This window comes from Delphinapterus leucas, chromosome 13 (genome assembly GCF_059928025.1).
Source record: "Delphinapterus leucas isolate spDelLeu-1000000601 "Yukka" chromosome 13, BTC_Dleu_Yukka2, whole genome shotgun sequence".
Taxonomy (NCBI): Eukaryota; Metazoa; Chordata; class Mammalia; order Artiodactyla; family Monodontidae; genus Delphinapterus; species Delphinapterus leucas.
The window spans coordinates 26,521,250-26,539,906 of NC_143141.1; the positions used below are offsets into that span (position 1 = coordinate 26,521,250).

An 18,657-nucleotide genomic window follows, 5' to 3' on the forward strand; every position below is an offset into this window, starting at 1 on the left:
TGTGGGTTTGTGGGGGTGGTCAGAATGGAACTGTCTGCAATCACCTCCTCATGTCAAGAAATGCGTGATATTAAGGAAATGTAACTGAGCTGAAGGCCCAGAAGCAACTGGACCCTAGCTTGGGTGTTCAGCCCAGGTATGTGAGGAAAAAGCTGCAAAACTGCAAGTCCCAGGATGCCTTTCACTAATGAGCACAGTACACAAAGTCTGCAGAGTTCACACATGCTCAGTGTGGTGGCTTGAGCCTATTTTCCATAGGCCGCTGACCAGATTAAATAAGGTGGAGCACATGGCCCCACCCCAAAACAGTCTTTAGGACTGTTGAGGCACACCCCAGGGTGGAGCCGGAATTTACCTTTGTACTTCACAGCAGGTCAGGGTTATTGGTGACTTGCTGTGTGGGTCTGGAACTGGCTGCCATCCTGACACGTCTCAGAGCTGCAAGCAGGTTTGAATCCAGGATCCTTGTGGCCCTGCTCCCTGATTCCTACCCCGCTCCTCTGATTCTTCATTCTGTTCTCTTGGGGACCTTCCCACAGATTACCATGTCTCAAAGAATTCCTGCTGCCCCTGAGGACCCCTGTGTTAGTCAAAGGATTTTTACTATCTGACTACAGGGTAATAGTCCACTTTTGATAGTCCCTTACGTGGAGACTCAACTCTCCACTGTTTTCCTGGCAGGCAAGAAATACTGGGAAGGATGGACCCCGGGGCATTATCACTTGAGGGTACAGGTTAGGGATCAGGGCTGAGGTGGGCAGATGGTGTCAGTCACCAAATACGAGGCCTTGATGTCTGCCCTGCCTTCTGTAGGTCCTGCTAGACAGCCACCATGGCCTCTCAGGTTCTCGGGCTGGAAGAAGAGTCTGGCCCAAACCCTGGGGATTCTGAACTGGCTGTGAACCCCTTTGACGGGCTCCCCTTCTCTTCCCGCTACTACGAGCTGCTTGAGCAGCGCCGATCCTTGCCTATCTGGGCTGCTCGCTTTATCTTCTTGGAGCACTTGGAGAGTAGCCCCAGTGGAGTGGTGCTGGTGTCTGGAGAGCCTGGCTCTGGCAAGAGCACCCAGGTTGGGGAAGATTCTGGGAGTGGACAAACGGAGGGGCTAGGGAACTGGCTCTTCCCGGGACAACGGAGGCGGGGGAGGGGGGTGGGGGGCAGGGTGGAGCTGTGCGGAGTAATAAGGGAGGTGGGTAAAAGGAGATAGGCTGGCCTCAGGGTAGCTGGTGAAGGACCAGGGGACTCCCCAAATAAGAGATTAAACTGGCCACAGCTCCCCCAGCACTTTTGACTGGAGTTCTATATCTTGCTGACTGATTGTCCTTCCCTACCCTTACCCCAGATCCCACAGTGGTGTGCAGAGTTTGTGCTGGCCAGGGGTTTCCAGAAGGGCCGGGTAACTGTGACTCAGCCCTACCCTCTGGCAGCCCTGAGCTTGGCCCTGCAAGTTGCTGATGAAATGGACCTGACCCTGGGTCATGAGGTTGGATACAGCATCCCCCAAGAGGACTGCACTGGGCCTGACACCCTGCTCAGGTGTGGCCCCCTGCAGGCCTGACCCCAGATCTCCTTCCCCTCATCCAGTAGAAACAAGCCCAGTCTTCTGATATCTCACCATTCCCTCCCTCAGCCTAGCTCACCCTTTAAATCATGCATGATGCAACTGCTGAATTCAGCCCTTTAACCCCAGCCAGGGACCTCAGACATTCAACCTCACCCTCATCATGAAAGTCTCACTTTCCTAACTGGAGTACAGCTTGTGAACAGTGTCCCCAGTGGGGTTGTGGGTCACAGGTAAAGGTCCATGGGCTCAGGAAGTCAGTCACAGGGTCGTCTTCTGATCTTTACTATCAGAATCTAGGCCCCCTGGGGAGAAGCTCCTCTGGACTTCTGGGGCTGGTCATTGTCTACACTGACTCCTCTGCCCACTGCCAACGTCAACAGGTTCTGCTGGGACAGGCTGCTTCTGCAGGAGGTGGCCTCGACCCGGGGCACTGGAGCGTGGGGTGTGCTGGTGCTGGATGAGGCTCAGGAGCGGTCAGTGGCCTCAGATTTGCTCCAGGGGCTCCTGCGAGATGCCAGGCTGGGAAACCTTCCAGGGGACCCCAGAGTGGTTGTAGTTACTGACCCAGCCCTCGAACCTAAGCTCCAGGCCTTCTGGGGCAATCCTCCTGTTGTACATGTACTTGGAGAGACTGGCAGGTGTTCCACTCCCGTCTACAGGGACACTGTCCCTACTGATAGAGTGGAAGCTGCCTGCCAAGCTGTGCTTGAGTTGTGTCGGAAGGAGGCTCCAGGAGATGTGCTAGTGTACCTGCCCAGTGAGGAGGTAAAACATGGGATGCAAAAGGAGGTACTCATGTCTCATGTCTGTCCCTTCCTGTCCCGGGGGGGAATGTGAGCAATGCTTGTTAGGAACATTGGAGTTCTAGTACTTACTCTCCATTGGAGTCCTGAGGAAAAACTCTGGGGTTTCAGGGTAAAATGGTCTACCACCCTCTTTTTGATTCCATACAATGCAGGGATTTGTGGTTCAGTGAGCTCCTGAAATTATAACACCCCAACTTTATGAGTACGTGCATTTTTTCAGAGTGAAGGGCCATAGTGTTTCATCAGTTTTTCAAAGGGGTCTGTGACCCACAAAGGTGAGAACTACCCTAATACCCCACCCCTTTCCTCAGGAAATTTCCCTGTGCTGTGAGTCCTTGTCCAGGGATGGGGGGTCCTTGGTGAACCAAGGGCCTCCACCACGGGTGCTGCCCCTTCACCCAGGCTGTGGACAAGCTGTTCAGGCTGTGTATGAGGACATAGAATCGGGTGCCCGAAAGGTTGTGGTCACTCACTGGCTGGCCGACTTCTCCTTCTCCCTCCCTTCCATCCGACATGTCATTGACTCAGGACTGGAGCTTCGAAGTGTGAGTGAAAGAGAGGTGAGGGGACGTGGGGGCTAAAGATAGAAATAGCCCTCTCTCATCTGTCTTGGCCTTGGTTGGGGGGTGGTGACAGGTTTACAGTCCTCAGATCCGAGCAGAATCCCAAGTGTTGAGACCAATCAGCAAGTGTCAGGCAGAGGCAAGACGACTGCGGGCAACAGGGATCCTACCAGGTAAGAGCCTTTGCCCTCAATGAAATCAAACACGAAAAGAGTCACCAACCCATGAGCCCTGAGAAATCTACAGTGGTCTTCTTTCCCAGGTCTTTCTCCCCTCAGGATCCTGCCTCTGCCTGTATCCTAAGTCCTTCCTAGAACGAGAGGCTCCCCCGCTGCCCCAACCCAGGGTGTGTGAGGAGAATCTGAGCCCCCTGATATTACTACTAAAGAGGAGACAGATTGCAGAGCCAGGGGAGTGTCACTTCCTGGACCGGCCTGGTGAGCACCCCTCCTGCCCAAGTCCTGCTGTCCAGGCTCTGAGAGGCCCTGCCCTGTAAGCCTTGATCCCTCTGCAGCTCCAGAAGCACTGATGCAGGCCCTGGAAGATTTAGACTATCTGGCAGCCCTGGATGATAATGGGGACCTGTCAGACCTGGGAGTCATCCTATCAGAATTTCCCCTGGCCCCTGATCTGGCCAAAGCCCTGCTGGCCTCGTGCGAGTTTGACTGTGTGGATGAGATGCTCACCCTGGCCGCCATGCTCACTGGTATAAATCGCTTCTCTCTCTGGCTCTTATGGCCACTTCAGCCTTCCCTTTGGTGTTCTGGTGCTTCTAAAACCAGCCCATTCCACTTTCCTCTAGCTCCCAGCGCTCACAGTGCCTAAGGAACTAGGCTTCATCACTTATCCCTCTCTGATCTCTCTGTTGGTTCTTGCCCCTCAATATGCTTAAATCTCTCCTACCTGGTATTACTAAAACTGCACCCCTCTTCCTCAACCCTACACTCCCCCTCGGCTATACAGAATAATCACTATCCTGTTCAGTCTAGGGTATTCCTCGCCTGCTGCATTCCAGCTTCAGGCCCACCACAACACTGACACAGCCTTCAGCTCACCAGTGTCCTCCTAGAGACCTAACCCAATGAACACTTTTGAGCCCCTGTTCATGACTTTCTTTTGACACTTACAACACCAACCATTCCCACCTTAAAATTGCCCCTCCCTACGCCTCTGTGACCCGCTCCTTGTGGTTTTCACCCTACCCCTCTGGCCACTCCCTAATCTCTTGAGCTCTTCCTCCTCTGCTTCCTCCTCTGCTCCTCCACTGTTAAGTTGGACCTCAGGGTTCTGTCCTTGCCCCTCTTGTCTTCCCATTCCCTGAACTCTGAGCAAGTTCATTCACCCCCGTCGTCTGAAATGCCACAATATCACTCTTCTGAATCTTGGGTTTATATATCTAACTCCTGATGGACGTTTCTATCAGAATTGTCCATAATACTTCAACCCAGAACTGAACTCAAGCACTTTTGTTGTCGTTTTTGTTGAGCCTGAGCACTTTTTTTTTAATAAATTTATTTTACTTATTTATTTATTGGCTGTGTCAGGTCTTCGTTGCTGCGCACGGGCTTCGTCGCGGTGCGTGGGCTTCTCATTGCGGCGGCTTCTTTTGTTGCGGAGCATGGGCTCTAGGCACGTGGGCTCAGTAGTTGTGGCTCGCGGGCCCTAGAGCACAGGCTTAGTAGCTGTGGCACACGGGCTTAGCTGCTCCCCGGCATGTGGGATCTTCCCAGACCAGGGCTTGAACCCATGTCCCCTGCATTGGCAGGCAGATTCTTAACCACTGTGCCACCAGGGAAGCCCAAGCCTGAGCACTTTTTTAAACTACCCCCTCACCACCACCACCACCACAAAATCATACAATCATCTCTGCAGCTCCACTATCATCATTCTAGACTAAACTTTCTCCAGGTTTTTTCATTATTATTTTTTACTTTTCCTAATTTTTAAAAAATTTACCTGTTCGTCTCCATACTCACAGTCAGTGCCAGTGTCACCTCATCACTACTCAGCTGGATTCCTTTAGTAGCCTCCTAACTAATCATGTGAACTTCTTCCAAACACGCGGACTTTTAAAAACTCTTCATCAGCTATTCTCTACCTTCCAAACTGAATGTAAACTCATTTGCATAGCACATCCAGCCTCTCTTAACCTAGCCCATACCTACCGCTCCGGCTTAATCTGCCACCCTGCCACACATGCCATCCCCTCCACTCATATACTAGGTGCTTGCAGTTCTCCAAACATGCTATCCCCGTGGTCTAGAATACTCCCTCTGCCCTTTCTCCACTGAACTAATTCCTACTCAAACTTCAGATACTGGCCTGAATAAAGTTCCCAAAGTGACACTTCTACCTCTTCGGTGCACTGCTGTCCTTTCTCATTCCCCAAAATGAACTTCCTCTCTTCTGCCTCCAGCTGCCCCTGGGTTTACTCGTCCTCCACTCTGTGCAGAAGAAGCTGCCCTGCGTCGGGCGCTAGAACACGTGGATGGTGATCACAGCTCTCTGATCCAGGTGTATGAAGCCTTTATACAGAGTGAGTGGTCCAATCTGCATCCTCTTACAGAATCCAGATTTTCCCAAGAGAGGAAGTGGTGTGCAACCAGCTGACAGATCTCTATTCCCAGGAAAAGGAAGCCCTTTGGCCAAGGGTTGGGTTCTTTTGGGGGTCTCAAGGGCTTTAGCTATAGCTGGTCCCTTTCTATTCCTAGGTGGAGCAGACAAGGCTTGGTGCCAGGCTCGGGGTCTAAACTGGGCAGCATTGTGCCAAGCCCATAAACTTCGGGGAGAACTCCTAGAACTCATGCAACGGATTGAACTTCCCTTGTCTCAACCAGCCTTTGGCTCTGAGCAGAATCGCAGAGACCTTCAGAAAGCACTGGTGTCAGGATACTTCCTTAAGGTTAGGGGAAAGAGTTGGGGTGAGGGTCATAAAAGGAGCAAAACGTAGAGGAAGCAAAGATTGGTGTATGTCACCTCTGAAATTGGGGTCCAGGTGGCCATACAAAGGCTTCTTTAGAACCAGGAGAAACTTTTCCTTTGAGGTTTTGGATACAAGGGGCTATGGAGGTGCCATACAGTATCGTAGTATGGTAGGGCTATAACACCTAGGGGTATGCTTTACTTTTAATACTGTCACCACCCTTGCTAATAATTCTTTCTCAACCCCCTTTTCTTTCTTCTACTGACACTTCACTCTCACTTATTCCTTCAATATCTTTGTCTTTCAATGAGGTGGCCCGAGACACAGATGGAACTGGAAATTACCTGCTCCTAACCCATAAGCATGTGGCCCAGCTCTCCCCATACTGCTGCTACAGAAGCCGCAGGGCTCCTGCCAGACCCCCGCCCTGGGTACTTTACCACAATTTCTCCATTTCCAAAGACAACTGCCTTTCCATTGTTTCTGAGATTCAACCACAGATGTGAGTTCCCTGACAACCCTCTTACACTACCCATTCCTCTTCCTGGGGCCAAAATTAAAGCTAGGGATTTAGAGACCCTAAGAAGAGGAGGGGGTCTTAGTGGTTTGTATTAATATATGATTTGAGGAGACAGGGTTTGTGGAAGGGGTAGTAAGAAGTTTAACAACATGCATTATAAAAGAGGATACAGAAATCATCTAATTATAACTGTCTCTGTCAGGCTGGTGGAATTGGCCCCTCCATACTTCCTGAGTAACTTGCCCCCTAGTGAGAGCAGAGACTTCCTGAACCAGCTGAGGGAAGAAATGGCAGATTCTTCAACAGGGAGTGAATCTTCCTCCACCCAAGAGCTTGGAGATGCCTGTGTCCTGCAGTGACCTGCCTGCGGAGTGAAGCTGAGCTCATCTCATCACATTAGATCTTCCTTCAGGCTAGCACCTAGGCAGCCAGCCAGATTTAGAAGCCCAAAGTTAAGGATCAAATACTGGAACCTGAGTTCCAAGAAATGGTGGGCTGGGAGTGGAGCGAATTGGGTAAGCCACAGTCTAAACAGAGTAGGACCCTTTCCTTAGCTTTCTTCTATTTATTGGAGAGGAACTAACATGCCTTTCATATACCCAACTTATGCCAAACCCATCCTTGTGTTCCCTTTTGGTCTATAAAAGTTCTTTTTATATGGTGTCAAATTTGAGTTTGGTTCTGCGGCATCTGCAATATCTATGAGTTAGAGATGAGTTAGTATGAAAGAATAAGAGTCAACTCCAACAGTGACATCCTCTTGCCTGGTTCCCACCTCTAGTCAAGACTTGTACTATGACTAACCTAGGTGTCACTAACATGGAACATGAGTAGTTTGACTACAGTTGGCCTCTAACCCTGCCTAAAGCTTACCTCCCTCTATCACACTGCTCTTGCCTCCAGGGGAGAAAGAAAGGCTGTGCTATAAGAATTAGACAAAGTCTTCCCTTTTGTTCTCATACAACTTAAATCCTGCTCTTCTTAAACCTCAAGGCTACTGCAGCCATACCCAAACTCTTAACTTTCCACCAACAAGCTTCCCAGCAGCCCCTGGCCCACTCACAAGTTTTTCTAACAACTTCAAGGACATCATGCTTTTCTCTTTTCAGCTGGGTACTACGTTCCCTTTTCTTCCTTTGGACTATTAATTTTGATATCCTCAATCATCTTGCACATTGTAAATGTATTTATAGAAATTGACGGAAAGGAACCTTTAATCCTTAGAACTTTGCTTTTTGCCTCAGTTTCCTCCCTTGGAGATTCTGTCCTCATCATTCCACCTATTTCCTACCTCTATGTGGATGTCTACTGACCTCCCCCAAAAGGCATTTTTCCAGAATTTATTCTCTCTAGGTCTAGCATTTAGTTTTGCCTGCAGAGTTAATCTTGGTTCTATCTTCCCAATTTCCCTTTCATCATCCACAACACCATTGATTTCTTGATCCTTTACATTTCCAACCTGGGAATTACCTTTGATTATTTTTAGGCCTATCACTTCCTAATTATTTGCCAAATTCTGCTCACCCTAGCTCCATTGGGCCCATTAACTTTGTCCAGTGCTTCCTCCTCTTCCCTCTCTGTCCCCGAGGGACACCAGAGCCAGATTAGTGTTCCCAGATTTTCTCTTCCATTGAGTGTGTAAGTATCCGTCTCGCCTGCCACCCACTTGTAAGGCTCAAGAGAGAGGACGTAGTCAGCCGGTTAAACACACAGACAACATGGCCTCAAAGTCCTTAGCGATTATTTTACAGTTGAAGGATGAGACGCCCAGCGTAGATAACCCTCTGGTTCCTGTCGCGGTCAGTCGGACTCGCTTTCCAGCACCTCCTCCATTACTCCTCTGTCGTTGACGTCTTCCTTCCTTCCTTCACACCTTTGCTACAGACCCAGCCCGTGCGGGCTGCAGCCTCCTGATTCCAGCCGGGCCTGTAAACCTTCTCCAGCCACACACAACCCCAGCTCCAACACACCCACGGAAGAATCCGGAGTCCCTCAAGAGAGCAGCCATTGGCCAGCCCGCCCCCCTCCCCGCATCTCATTGGCTCTCATACTGCAGGTCCCGCCCCCTCAGCGCCTCGGGTCCCAGCCGCGGTGCAACAGTCTAAGTGAAAAATGGCGGGAAAGGGCACGATTAAGCGCGCAGGGCAACAGCACAACGCTGGCCTGGGAGCCGGCAGTGGCCGAGGAGCCATTGACGATAGCCTCAAGGCCACCTCCTCCTCACACGCTCCACTGCTACGGAACCACGGGGTGGGCGGCCGTGCGCTCCAAGGCCCCGGGCCCGGGGCTCCACGCGGCGCCTCAGTCCGGAAAAGAGCACTCGGCCGGTCGGGCAGGCGTCGCTCACACCACTGAGGCGAGCCCGGACACGGAAGCCACCTTGTTGTCCTCGGCCCAGGGCTGCAGGTTCTGCAGCGCGAAGAGCGACGAGTTGTGCAGGCAGAGCGGGTCCGGGGGCAGCGGCGGCCGTAGCGGCCGCGGTAGTGCGTCCTGCTGGAGGTGCAGAAGCAGTCGGCCCGCACGGTGCCGCTCTGCCTCGCGCTCCTCTGCCGTCTGGCGCCTGGGCGGGCGGAGACGCGGGGTCAGCGAGGCCGGCCCTCGCCCGCCCCACGCCTCACCGCCACTTGGCCCGGCCCGGTCCCTCGCCCGCCCCGCGCCTCACCGCCACTTGGTGCGCCGGTTCTGGAACCACGTCTTGACCTGCGCGTCGGTCATGCGCAGGGCCTTGGCCAGCGCCGCCCTCTCGGCCGAGGCCAGGTACTTCTGGCGCAGGAAGCGTCGCTCCAGCTCCAGCACCTGCGAGCGGGAGAAGGACGTGCGCGGCTTCTTCCGCTTTGGGGGGGTCCGGTTTTGGTAGGGGTGACCTATACGGCGCGTCCCGGAGAAGGGCGAGAGCGCCGCTACAGGGAGGAAGAAAGAGCAAGGCAGGGTTTTCGGGGCGGCCCGAGGTGTCACTGAGAAGAGAGCGCGGCTGCCAATGCTGCAGAGCTCCCGCGCCCGGTCCCTACGGTGCCCCAAGCTCGACCCCGCACCAGTAGAGGCTTCTAGACAAGAAAAGGCCTCGGAAATGGCCCTCCCACTTGGGTGAGGGAGAGACGTCCCCCGTAACTTCACCCTGCCCTTCCCGCGGTGTGGACAGTGAACTGCAGAGGAGGGCGCGGGCATCGACGGCAGCTACCTCCCCATCGCCTCTCAGCAGCGGGACCAAGAGATACAAATTGAGGGAGGATCCCCTGGGATTAGGGGCGGAGGGTATGAAAGGGGACCTTGAGTTGGAGCAGAAGGATCAAAGATGAGGATACCGGGTCAGTGTGGGGCATGACGCTGGAGGGATCGGGCAACCTCACCAGTGAGCCGGTCCTTGGCATAGCGGCGGCCGCTGTCCATCCAAGGGAAGGTGAGTCCCGCTAGGCCCCCGGCGCCGCCCAAACCCGAGGGTCCAGGAACAGCAGGCGCGCCTCCAGCGGGCGGCTGCACTGGCAGCGGGCGGTGCGCCGGGACGCGGATCACGCCGCCCGGGCCCACACCAGAGCTGCCTGGTAGCGGGGCCAGCGAGCCCGCGGGGCCGTAGCTTGAGGCTCCGTGAAATCCACCCGAGAACGCCACACTCTCCCCATGGCCCTGGCCCGCTCGACCCGGGCCTAGGCCGCTCCCGGGGGGTTCCGGGCAGCTCAGGATCTGATCGATTCCGAAGCTGATTGGCTCGTGGTGCGGGAGGTTGTGCGAGGCCAACACCGCCGGCTCCATGGGTCCGCGTCAAGGAGGACCGCAGGAGGCTTGGCAGTTGGGGAGGGCGCCCCAAACAGCTCTGGGAGCCCAGCAGCGGAGCGTTTGGGGCGGTGGCCTCAGGGGCCAGCGGGGCTGGCCGTGGAGAGGCGCCGGGGCCCCCAGGACATCTTCATCCCTGTGTACGGGGAGTAACCGCGCCCGTGCCGGCCTCTGCCGGGCGTCGGCGCAGGGACTCGCATCCCGGGGGAGCGCGACCCACTGGGGCCCCAGGAGCGCCCTTGCTGACTCTGAAGAGCAGATGGACGCTGGACTGCCAGGGCCTCTGCCCGAGTCCGGGGTGGAGAGGGTTGGCCGGCTCGGGCTGGGGCAGTGACTGACAGATCAGCCTCGGGTGGGCAGTGGGGGCTGGGGGTAGGGCAGGGGCGGGGCCGGGCCTGTTAAAGGGGAAGAGACGCCTGTTTGCTCTGAGCGCGGGGAAGACTGGCCGGCGGGAATGGTGGGGGTGTTGGAGGGGGGAAGGTGGCGAGGGTGTTATGAGCTTGCACGGGAGGGGCCGGTGCTTGGGCCACTACGCGCTGAGTCAGCCGAGATGCGCAAGGCAACTCCATCCTCGCTGGCCTCCGCCTTTGGGGTTTCCTCGGCCTCACCGGCTTCCTTGCAGGTGCCTCCTCCCACAGCCCCCACTCTTCGCCTCCCGATGGGTCCTGCCTGACGACTCCCGAATTCGTTGTGGCCCCCGCCTAAATGCTCTCGAAGACCAAATCTCGTTGTGGCTTTCTGGCTGAGATGGGAAGCGGCTGGGGAACGGGGCCGGCGAGTTGGAGGCCCGGGAAGAGGACAGGTGTGGGAAGGCGGTGGCAGGGCGTCCGGTGGGCTAGGGCGGGGAACAACTACTCTGGGCCAGTGATCCTGGTGCTCCTCCCGGCCTCTCCCATAGGGGCCCTAGCTGCATTCGGGAGCTCCCGTAATGGGTGCCCAGTGTTTCTTAGAATTTCGATTTTCTGAAATCGGTGTAAAGCGGACCCGTGGCTCCACCCGAGCCAACTCAGGTCGGTGGGGACTTGGGGCTGGCGTTCTGCCCCCAACAGGGAACCACCAACGCGGGACTCTGCCCCTCCACTCTGCGCCTAGGAAGTCTATTCTCACACACTCCCTCCCACCCCCGCAAAGGCGGGAGGACGAAATCGCCACAGGCGACACTTGGGACCTCACAGAAGTCTTCGGAGGATCCTAACCGCCTCATTTCGCAAAGCTGCTTCACTCCACCCAAGCCCAGGAAACTGTGCCTGGAGCGTGTCAGAGAAGGGAGGTGGGGAAAGACAGAAGCCGCTCGGTGACCTTGTGACCTCTTGCCGAGGACGCAGGAGCTGGGAGCGTGTGAACTCTGCATCCTTCCCCGGGATGGGACCCGGGGCCGGCCGGGCCCCTGTGCCTTAGACCCGCCCCTGCCGCCACCCAGCCCGGTGCAGGCCGCCATAATCGGGTTAGCTGGGTCGGAATTACATTACCTTCCCCGGCCCGCCCCGGACCCCGGGGTTGGGGGGGGCTGGTTCCTGGCGCCTCTGAGCCGGTGAGACTGGGCGCCTGGAGGGGGATGTTCTTACCATCCCTCGGAGGGTGGGCACGATGAGTAGCTTGGCCTGCCTCGGCACGTGGTGGCCAAAGTACCCCACCCCACTGTGCCAGCTCTAGCCCCTCCGCTGCAGCCCACTCCGGTGCTCCCCTACAGGCTGCCAGTTACCCGTGTGAGCCGAAATGCCTTCTAAGTCTAGTAGATGGGTCTCCCTGGGAGCACGGGTCTTCCAGTCGATTCTCCAGGATCTCCTGGGGAAAACTCTGCCCCTCCTTTCTCCCTAGCAGATGGGCTGGCAGCCTGGCGATTAGGGCACGGTAAGGGGTCTTTTCTCTCCAGGGAACCAGGAATGATATTTGGGCATCTGGGCAGGAATATAAGGAAGAGAAAGAAGGGAGTAGGCTTTCTCCTCACACAAAGCCACCAGCCCCTCAGTGTTCTCAGAAAACCTCAATCTGAAGGGGGTGAACGATGGTGGAGGGAGGCAGTGGGCATCAATAATATGTGACATCCTCCCCCAGTCTTGTCCACCTCCATCATCCATTTCTCCAGCTATTCCCCCACCCTGCCAACAATCCCTTCTGAAAGGGTTGCGGGGGCTGGGGGCGGGGGGGGGGGCGGGGGCGGGTACTGCTACTTTGGCAGCTGTTTTTGTCTTGGTGAAGGAAACAGATATCACCACCTCCCCTAAGCCTTCACAGAGCTCCAAGCATCTTTTCTCAGCAGTAGAGGGGTTGGGGCTACTAGAGAGCATGAAACCTCCACTGTTCAGGCAAACCCTTCAGAGCTAGCAATGGGCTGGATTTCCCTGGATGAGAACAGAGAGCCTAGGGAGACAGTAAAGTAAATAAAGTCTCTCAAGGGGACTGGCCTGCAGGTTAGGAGTTTGTCAGTCCCCTTTCCCACTCTAAGGGTGGGCCTCAGGAGACAGTGAGCACTAGTGTGTCTCCAATCAAGCGGAATAAATCCTTCTTGAATGAATCAATGAGTGAATCAATGCAGGTGAAAAAGGTAGCATTGTGCAGACCTGTATACCTGCTTACTCTACATCCTGCCTTTTTTTTTTTTTTTTTTATATCCTGCCTTTTGAGGTCAGCACAGGTGGCACAGCCACCCAGAGATTACCCAACTGATCCTTGGAGGAGAATGGTCACAAACCTGGTAGTATATACACATCTTCTGGGGATTAAAAAAAAAAATTCTGTCAGCCACAGTCCTAGGAATTTCTCGGCTTGCCTCTACCTTGCTAGTTCCCTGATTCTCTAGCAAGATGGTTCCTGCTAGTTTCTGTTCAGGCCTTCAAACCTGCAGCTTCAAAGGGAGAGGCCACATTCCCAGCCCATCCTCCTGAATCTTGTCTTCCGTTCTGCTGTTGGTGCCATGTCCCCACTCCTGTATCGTCATTTTTCTTATCAATTTAGTCCTTCCTACCCCCAACTGTCTTAGGTCTCTACTATCTGGACAAAGTCTTTGCCCAACTTCTCAAGAGAAATTATGTGTTTCTTTTTCCCTTTTACTGCCCATACCCATTGCCTCCATTTCCCCATTATTTATTCTTTTAACCCACCGCAAGCTGGCTTCACTACATGGACCCTTTCTCAGAGAGCTCCCGTGTCCAGTGTCTGTTATCCAGGACTCCTCTGACATGTTTTACTTTGTTGACCATCAACTTTTTCTTGAAATGTCCATTCTTTTGGCTTCCATAATATCATATTATTCTACATCTTTGGACATTCACAGTCACTGCTTATGTTTTTCCTCCACCGACTTTTCTTCTTCCACCAAAGACTGTGAGCATTCTTCAGAGCTCAGACTTCAGCTTTACCCATCTCTACCTCTGCTCAGGTTTCATCCATTCCAATAGTTCCATCTATTACAGCTACCCAGAAAACTCTGAGATCTCAGTCCCTGGTTCTGACACTTGCTGTGTTCCACCCCACCATTCTAGTTTTCTGGCAAGCTCCACCTGCCTTCACTCTAGCCACCTTAAGTCCAACAGCCTGGAGGAAATTCTTCCCCTCAAGCTCCTTATTCACTTCCTCCTATTATTCTTTTCTTTGAAATGTTTCATACACAGTCCTTCCTTTCCATTTCCACAGATAAAAGCCTAGTCTAGGCCATCATCACCACCATGAAATATAGCTGTAAATACAACAAAAATTCCTGCCATTGAGCACCTTACATTCTAGTGGGGGAGGCAGGTGAAAAGGAAATATATACAATAAACTTAATAATAACAATGCTAAGAAGAAAACTAAAGCAAGGAAGGAGGAAGAAGAAGTGTAAGAGTGGGGGATTATGATTTATCTGGATTGATCACAGAAGACCTCATGGAGTAAAGACCTGAAGGAAGAAAAGGGCCATTTGGATATCTGAGCATTTCAAGTTGGGGACACGAGAGTATATCCTGGTGTATCTGTGGAACAAACGGTGAGGGGGTCCAGTGTGTCTTGAGAGACTGAGGGACTGCGAAAGACCATGCAAGGCTTGAAGGCCATTGTAAGACTTGGGCTTTTATTCTAATTGAAAAGAGAAGCTATTGGAAGGTTTTAAACAGAAAAGTAAGAAACCTCATTTTTAAATTTTATTTTAAGCAACTTTCTTAAGGCAAAACTGACATACAATAAAATGTACATATTTAAAGTGTACAATTTGATACACTGACATGTATACACACATGAAACCGTCAACACAATCAAGATAATAAACATCCATCAACTCAAAAAAACTTTCCATGTATCCTTTTTTTTTTTTTTCCCCCCCGGTACGCAGGCCTCTCACTGCCGTTGCCTCTCCCGTTGCAGAGCACAGGCTCCGGACGCGCAGGCTCAGCGGCCATGGCCCACGGGCCCAGCCGCCCCGCGGCATGTGGGAACTTCCCGGACCAGGGCACGAACCCGTGTCCCCTGCATCGGCAGGCGGACCCTCAACCACCGCGCCACCAGGGAAGCCCCCACGTATCCTTTTTTTATTCATGTTTTACTGGAATCACTGTGAGCTGCTATGTTTAGAATAGGCTAAAGAGGGGTAAAGGTACAAGCAAGGAAAGCAGGCAAAAAGCCACTGCAATCATCCAGAGAAGAGATAATGGCGTCTTGGAACAGAGAGGTAAGCAGTGGCTGTAGCGAGAAGTAGTTGATTAAAATATCACCAATCTCATAACTCCTTACCACTAATTCACTCTGAAGATAAATGAACAAATATGTTTCTTTCATAGGATAATTCACTCTCTTCCAAAACGTCTTTTAGCTCCCTATTGCCCTCAGGCTAAAGTCCCAACTCCGCAAGGCTCTGCTTCTTCTATCACTACTCTCAGATCTACACCTGGGCCTCAGTCCAGTCCCTCTCCGTTCACGACCCCCCCGACTTTGCCTTTCTTTTCTATTTCCACCACACTCCTTTCCCCCCCCACCCCCAATCTCTAAATTGTGCCCACACAAAGACCCAATTCCTCCAGAAAGTCTTTCGGGGTCTCCACTGGTATCTCTCCCTTCTTGAGTCTCCAATTGCACCTGATGTTAATACTCCACAGTAATTTTATCTTTATTTTGTTTTTTTTAATCCCACTTTTTAAAAAGTACCTATGGACGTCGGTGTACCAGCTCTAGGGCCCCTGCGTCCTCCCCAAGTACGGGACTGGGCCTATGCTACCGCAGGAGTTCGCTGCCTCAGCGTGTCCATGTGTGGTAGCGTCCTAGCCGTCCTCCCCTCCTTCTTGGGCATCTGCTCTGCATTAGTCTGTCCCAGGCCTCCGCAGGCGCCGATGATTGAATCATCATCATTAAGCAGGGCCTGCTCCCCCATCCTCGGCGGCAGGGGAGAGTGTGGGGGCGGGGGTACGATCACTACCAAGTCCCTGGGGGTCCCTCCTTCCCCTCCACCCTCTACGAGATTCCGCAAAGCTCCGAGAAACCCCCGCTGTGAAGCCGGGACCAGGCCCACCATCGGGATGAAGCTCCGTAATGCGGACGCGTCAGCCGCGGAGGGCGACACAAGTAGAGGGCCCTGGAGGGGCTTCTTTAGCAGGGACATCATCACAGGAGATCGACGACCCTGAGCGGTGGCGGGAGGAGACCGCCGGGCCTTTGGGAGTTGAAGGCGGCCGTCTTTTGCAGGCTCCAAAAGTTAGTCCCGAGGTCATGTCGGGCCTATTATGATGATTACTACAGGAGCTCAAAGAGATAGGACCCCTTCCCAGGCACCCCCCCGACTCCCTAATTACAGATTGAGGAGGGGGAGGGGCCAGTGGGGCTCAGGTGAGCACACGGCGAGAAAGGGACATGGGCGGGGCCTTACAGAGGGTCAGCGAATCCGAAAAGACCTAAGCCTTCGTTGCGAGGCGACAAGTCCCGCCCCGCAGGCGGTACCGGAAGTGGCCGGCCGGGATCAGCCTTTAAGATGGCGTCTCCTCAGGGGGGCCAGATTGCGATCGCGATGAGGCTTCGGAACCAGCTCCAGTCAGTGTACAAGATGGACCCGCTACGGAACGAGGTGCAGGGGCGGCAAGGTTACCACTGTGGTCGGCTAGCGGTGCGAACTGCGGCCGGCTACAGGACGGGCGGTGGCTGGCCGGGCGCCAGTGCGCCTGCGCAGAGACAGGGTGCCCAATGCGCCTGCGCGATTGCGGTCGGGTTGCCAAACTCCAGGCTAGGACGCCTGCGCATTGTGCCGCTCACTCTTTGTAGTCTCCCCTGGGAAAGGAAGGTGGGGCGAGTTGGCTTGGAGGGAGACCCCGCTGTGCGCGGAGCCCTCTGCTGGGCGGAGGGGGAGTGTCAATCCCCGGGAGCTAATCGGCTGACGGCGCAGGGTGCGGTGTTGGCCGCGGGGTCTGATGAGAGGCGACTTCCAAGTTGTGAAGGCGCACGGGTTGGGGTTGGGAGAGTGATCGTTGACGGAGGGTGTGTCCGCAGGAGGAGGTCCGAGTAAAGATCAAAGACTTGAATGAGCACATCGTCTGTTGCCTGTGCGCAGGGTACTTCGTGGATGCCACCACCATAACAGAGTGTCTTCATACGTGTGAGTGCCCAGGACCCTGGCTGTTTCTTCCAGGCCCCACTTCCCACTAAGCCGGCTGCCAGCCTCTAGGCTGCTTGCCCCAACCACCCAGGCGACCCACCCAGCCCATGAGCCCGATTTCCAGAGGGCCCGAGAGTTTGCTTTTCTCTTCTTGCAGTCTGCAAGAGTTGTATTGTGAAGTACCTCCAAACCAGCAAGTACTGCCCCATGTGCAACATCAAGATCCACGAGACACAGCCACTGCTCAACCTCAAACTGGACCGGGTCATGCAGGACATCGTGTACAAGCTAGTGCCAGGCTTGCAAGACAGTGAGTAACCAACCTGACTTTGAGGGGCCTCTAGAGGACTGATGCTGGGTGACAGCTTGAGATGACAAGGGCTTTGGTAAAGAGGTTGACAGCTAGAGGGACAAAGAATGAGGGAGGGCTTATATTTTACTTTCTGTACTCCACTCCCTTCTAGGTGAAGAGAAACGGATCCGAGAATTCTACCAGTCCCGAGGCTTGGACCGGGTCACCCAGCCCAGCGGGGAAGGTATGTCTCTTGGTAACAGGAGGCTAAGGTAAAACCCCCAGAGCATTCCTCCTGCCCGGTTTTGCTCCCCGGGGAAAAAGGCGTATGGAACATGTGCCACTCTCCTCATTACTCTGTCTTTCTCAGAGCCAGCCCTGAGCAACCTTGGCCTCCCCTTCAGCAGCTTCGACCACTCAAAAGCCCACTACTATCGCTATGATGAGCAGCTGAGCCTATGCCTGGAGCGGCTGAGGTGAAGGACAGGTCATGGGCTATCTGAAGTGACAGTGACAATGACCCAGAGGCAGGGAGGGGCTCAGGGAGAGGGCGAGCAGTAAGGGAGTGTCTGTTCACTTGAAGAGAGTATATCATGGTCTGGGCAAGGGACAGGGGAAAGATAGAGCTCCCTAACCTGTGTCTGTTCCCCCCCACCCCCCAGTTCTGGCAAAGACAAGAATAAAAGCATCCTGCAGGTGAGCGGGGCTGAGGGGAGGGCCTCTTTAAGGAGACTCACCTCCCCATGGCCCTTCCCTCACACACCTGTTCTCTTCCTTTCCCTCCCCACCCCCAGAACAAATATGTCCGATGTTCTGTTAGAGCTGAAGTTCGCCATCTCCGGAGGGTGCTCTGTCACCGCTTGATGCTAAATCCCCAACATGTGAGTATCCCATAGTAAGTTTTTTTGGGAGGGCGGCTAAGAAAGGAGGAACAGAGTATAGGGTAGACCAGGGTAGTTCTTGACCTGTGCAAGAGGATACTTCTTGAAACTGTGCCCCTATCTCCCTTCTAGGTGCAGCTCCTTTTTGACAATGAAGTTCTCCCTGATCACATGACCATGAAGCAGATATGGCTCTCCCGCTGGTTCGGCAAGGTGAGCCAGTGCCAAGGCAGTCTCCAGGGCAGGGGCAGACTGAGGGGGCCTCTCGGGTAAGAATGTTCCCACTGACTGCTTCTTCCCTTTGTTCTCTCCTTAGCCATCCCCTTTGCTTTTACAATACAGTGTGAAAGAGAAGAGGAGGTAGGGGCCAAGCCCCCACCTATCCCTCTGCCCTTCCCTCCCCAGATATTTATGTGAAATTAACCTTGGCTTTATTTTTTGAAATAAAAACTTTAAAAAAAGCATCTTTTTCCTTTTTTTCCTGCCACACACTCATGCTTTGTCTTGTGTCCTGCTTCCCTCTTGAGTTTCATCAAGAAGGAGGGCCTCTCTATGTTGGTGTTCCCTCAGTGAATTGCCAAAGGAAAGCAGTAGAGGACCCTACATATGTAGAACTCTGAAGGTGACCTAAGTGAAACCAGGTCATTCATACCAGCTCTTTTTGGTGAAGGGAAGGGGAGCTCTCACCGTCCTTGAATGTTGCCACATATAATGCAGGCCTGAGTTGGAGGTATCCTATTTCAATAGTGGTGAGAATGGGGCTAGGGTTTGACAGTGGCCACTGCAGGAC

The 18,657-nt window shown here is 53.9% G+C and overlaps 3 protein-coding genes across 4 annotated transcripts; 2 read left to right on the forward strand and 1 right to left on the reverse strand.

Moving 5' to 3' along the window:
• The first annotated feature begins 21 nt into the window (after positions 1 to 21).
• On the forward strand, positions 22 to 7,044 carry DQX1 (DEAQ-box RNA dependent ATPase 1). Its single transcript, XM_089922938.1, has 11 exons — positions 22 to 1,069; positions 1,343 to 1,536; positions 1,945 to 2,329; positions 2,682 to 2,915; positions 3,007 to 3,106; positions 3,212 to 3,370; positions 3,448 to 3,639; positions 5,350 to 5,469; positions 5,645 to 5,835; positions 6,168 to 6,358; positions 6,579 to 7,044. Exons 1-11 carry the CDS (start codon positions 833 to 835, stop codon positions 6,733 to 6,735), a joined length of 2,160 nt encoding a protein of 719 aa, XP_089779064.1. The 5' UTR covers positions 22 to 832; the 3' UTR covers positions 6,736 to 7,044.
• Positions 2,999 to 10,123, reverse strand: TLX2 (T cell leukemia homeobox 2). Its single transcript, XM_022563102.2, has 3 exons — positions 9,724 to 10,123; positions 9,039 to 9,276; positions 2,999 to 8,936 (listed from the first exon to the last, which is right to left on the reverse strand). The coding sequence occupies exons 1-3, from the start codon at positions 10,121 to 10,123 to the stop codon at positions 8,720 to 8,722; spliced, it is 855 nt and encodes a 284-aa protein (XP_022418810.1). The 3' UTR covers positions 2,999 to 8,719.
• Positions 10,124 to 16,040: 5,917 nt separating this feature from the next.
• PCGF1 (polycomb group ring finger 1) lies at positions 16,041 to 18,346 on the forward strand. Of its 2 annotated transcripts, XM_022563033.3 has the most exons (9): positions 16,042 to 16,169; positions 16,589 to 16,694; positions 16,852 to 17,004; positions 17,159 to 17,230; positions 17,357 to 17,462; positions 17,649 to 17,682; positions 17,781 to 17,867; positions 18,000 to 18,080; positions 18,184 to 18,346. In XM_022563033.3, exons 1-9 carry the CDS (start codon positions 16,077 to 16,079, stop codon positions 18,229 to 18,231), a joined length of 780 nt encoding a protein of 259 aa, XP_022418741.1. In that variant the 5' UTR covers positions 16,042 to 16,076; the 3' UTR covers positions 18,232 to 18,346. The 2 variants fall into 2 exon arrangements, with proteins under 2 accessions (XP_089779069.1, XP_022418741.1); XM_089922943.1 differs by lacking the exon at positions 18,184 to 18,346 and having other exon boundaries at positions 16,041 to 16,169; positions 18,000 to 18,177.
• The last annotated feature ends 311 nt before the right edge of the window (positions 18,347 to 18,657 follow it).

Bases quoted from the DNA above. Each gene is read 5' to 3' on its own strand.
- TLX2 (XM_022563102.2), bottom strand. From the start codon at position 10,123: ATGGAGCCGGCGGTGTTGGCCTCGCACAACCTCCCGCACCACGAGCCA. The intron at 9,277-9,723 runs GTGAGGTTGCCC...TCCTCCCTGTAG, and splicing joins TGCCAAGGACCGGCTCACTG to CGGCGCTCTCGCCCTTCTCC. The intron at 8,937-9,038 runs GTGAGGCGCGGG...CCGCCCGCCCAG, and splicing joins AACCGGCGCACCAAGTGGCG to GCGCCAGACGGCAGAGGAGC.
- DQX1 (XM_089922938.1), top strand. From the start codon at position 833: ATGGCCTCTCAGGTTCTCGGGCTGGAAGAAGAGTCTGGCCCAAACCCT. The intron at 1,070-1,342 runs GTTGGGGAAGAT...CCCTTACCCCAG, and splicing joins GCTCTGGCAAGAGCACCCAG to ATCCCACAGTGGTGTGCAGA. The intron at 5,836-6,167 runs GTTAGGGGAAAG...TCTTTCAATGAG, and splicing joins TGTCAGGATACTTCCTTAAG to GTGGCCCGAGACACAGATGG.
- PCGF1 (XM_089922943.1), top strand. From the start codon at position 16,077: ATGGCGTCTCCTCAGGGGGGCCAGATTGCGATCGCGATGAGGCTTCGG. The intron at 16,170-16,588 runs GTGCAGGGGCGG...GTGTGTCCGCAG, and splicing joins TGGACCCGCTACGGAACGAG to GAGGAGGTCCGAGTAAAGAT. The intron at 17,231-17,356 runs GTATGTCTCTTG...TGTCTTTCTCAG, and splicing joins CACCCAGCCCAGCGGGGAAG to AGCCAGCCCTGAGCAACCTT.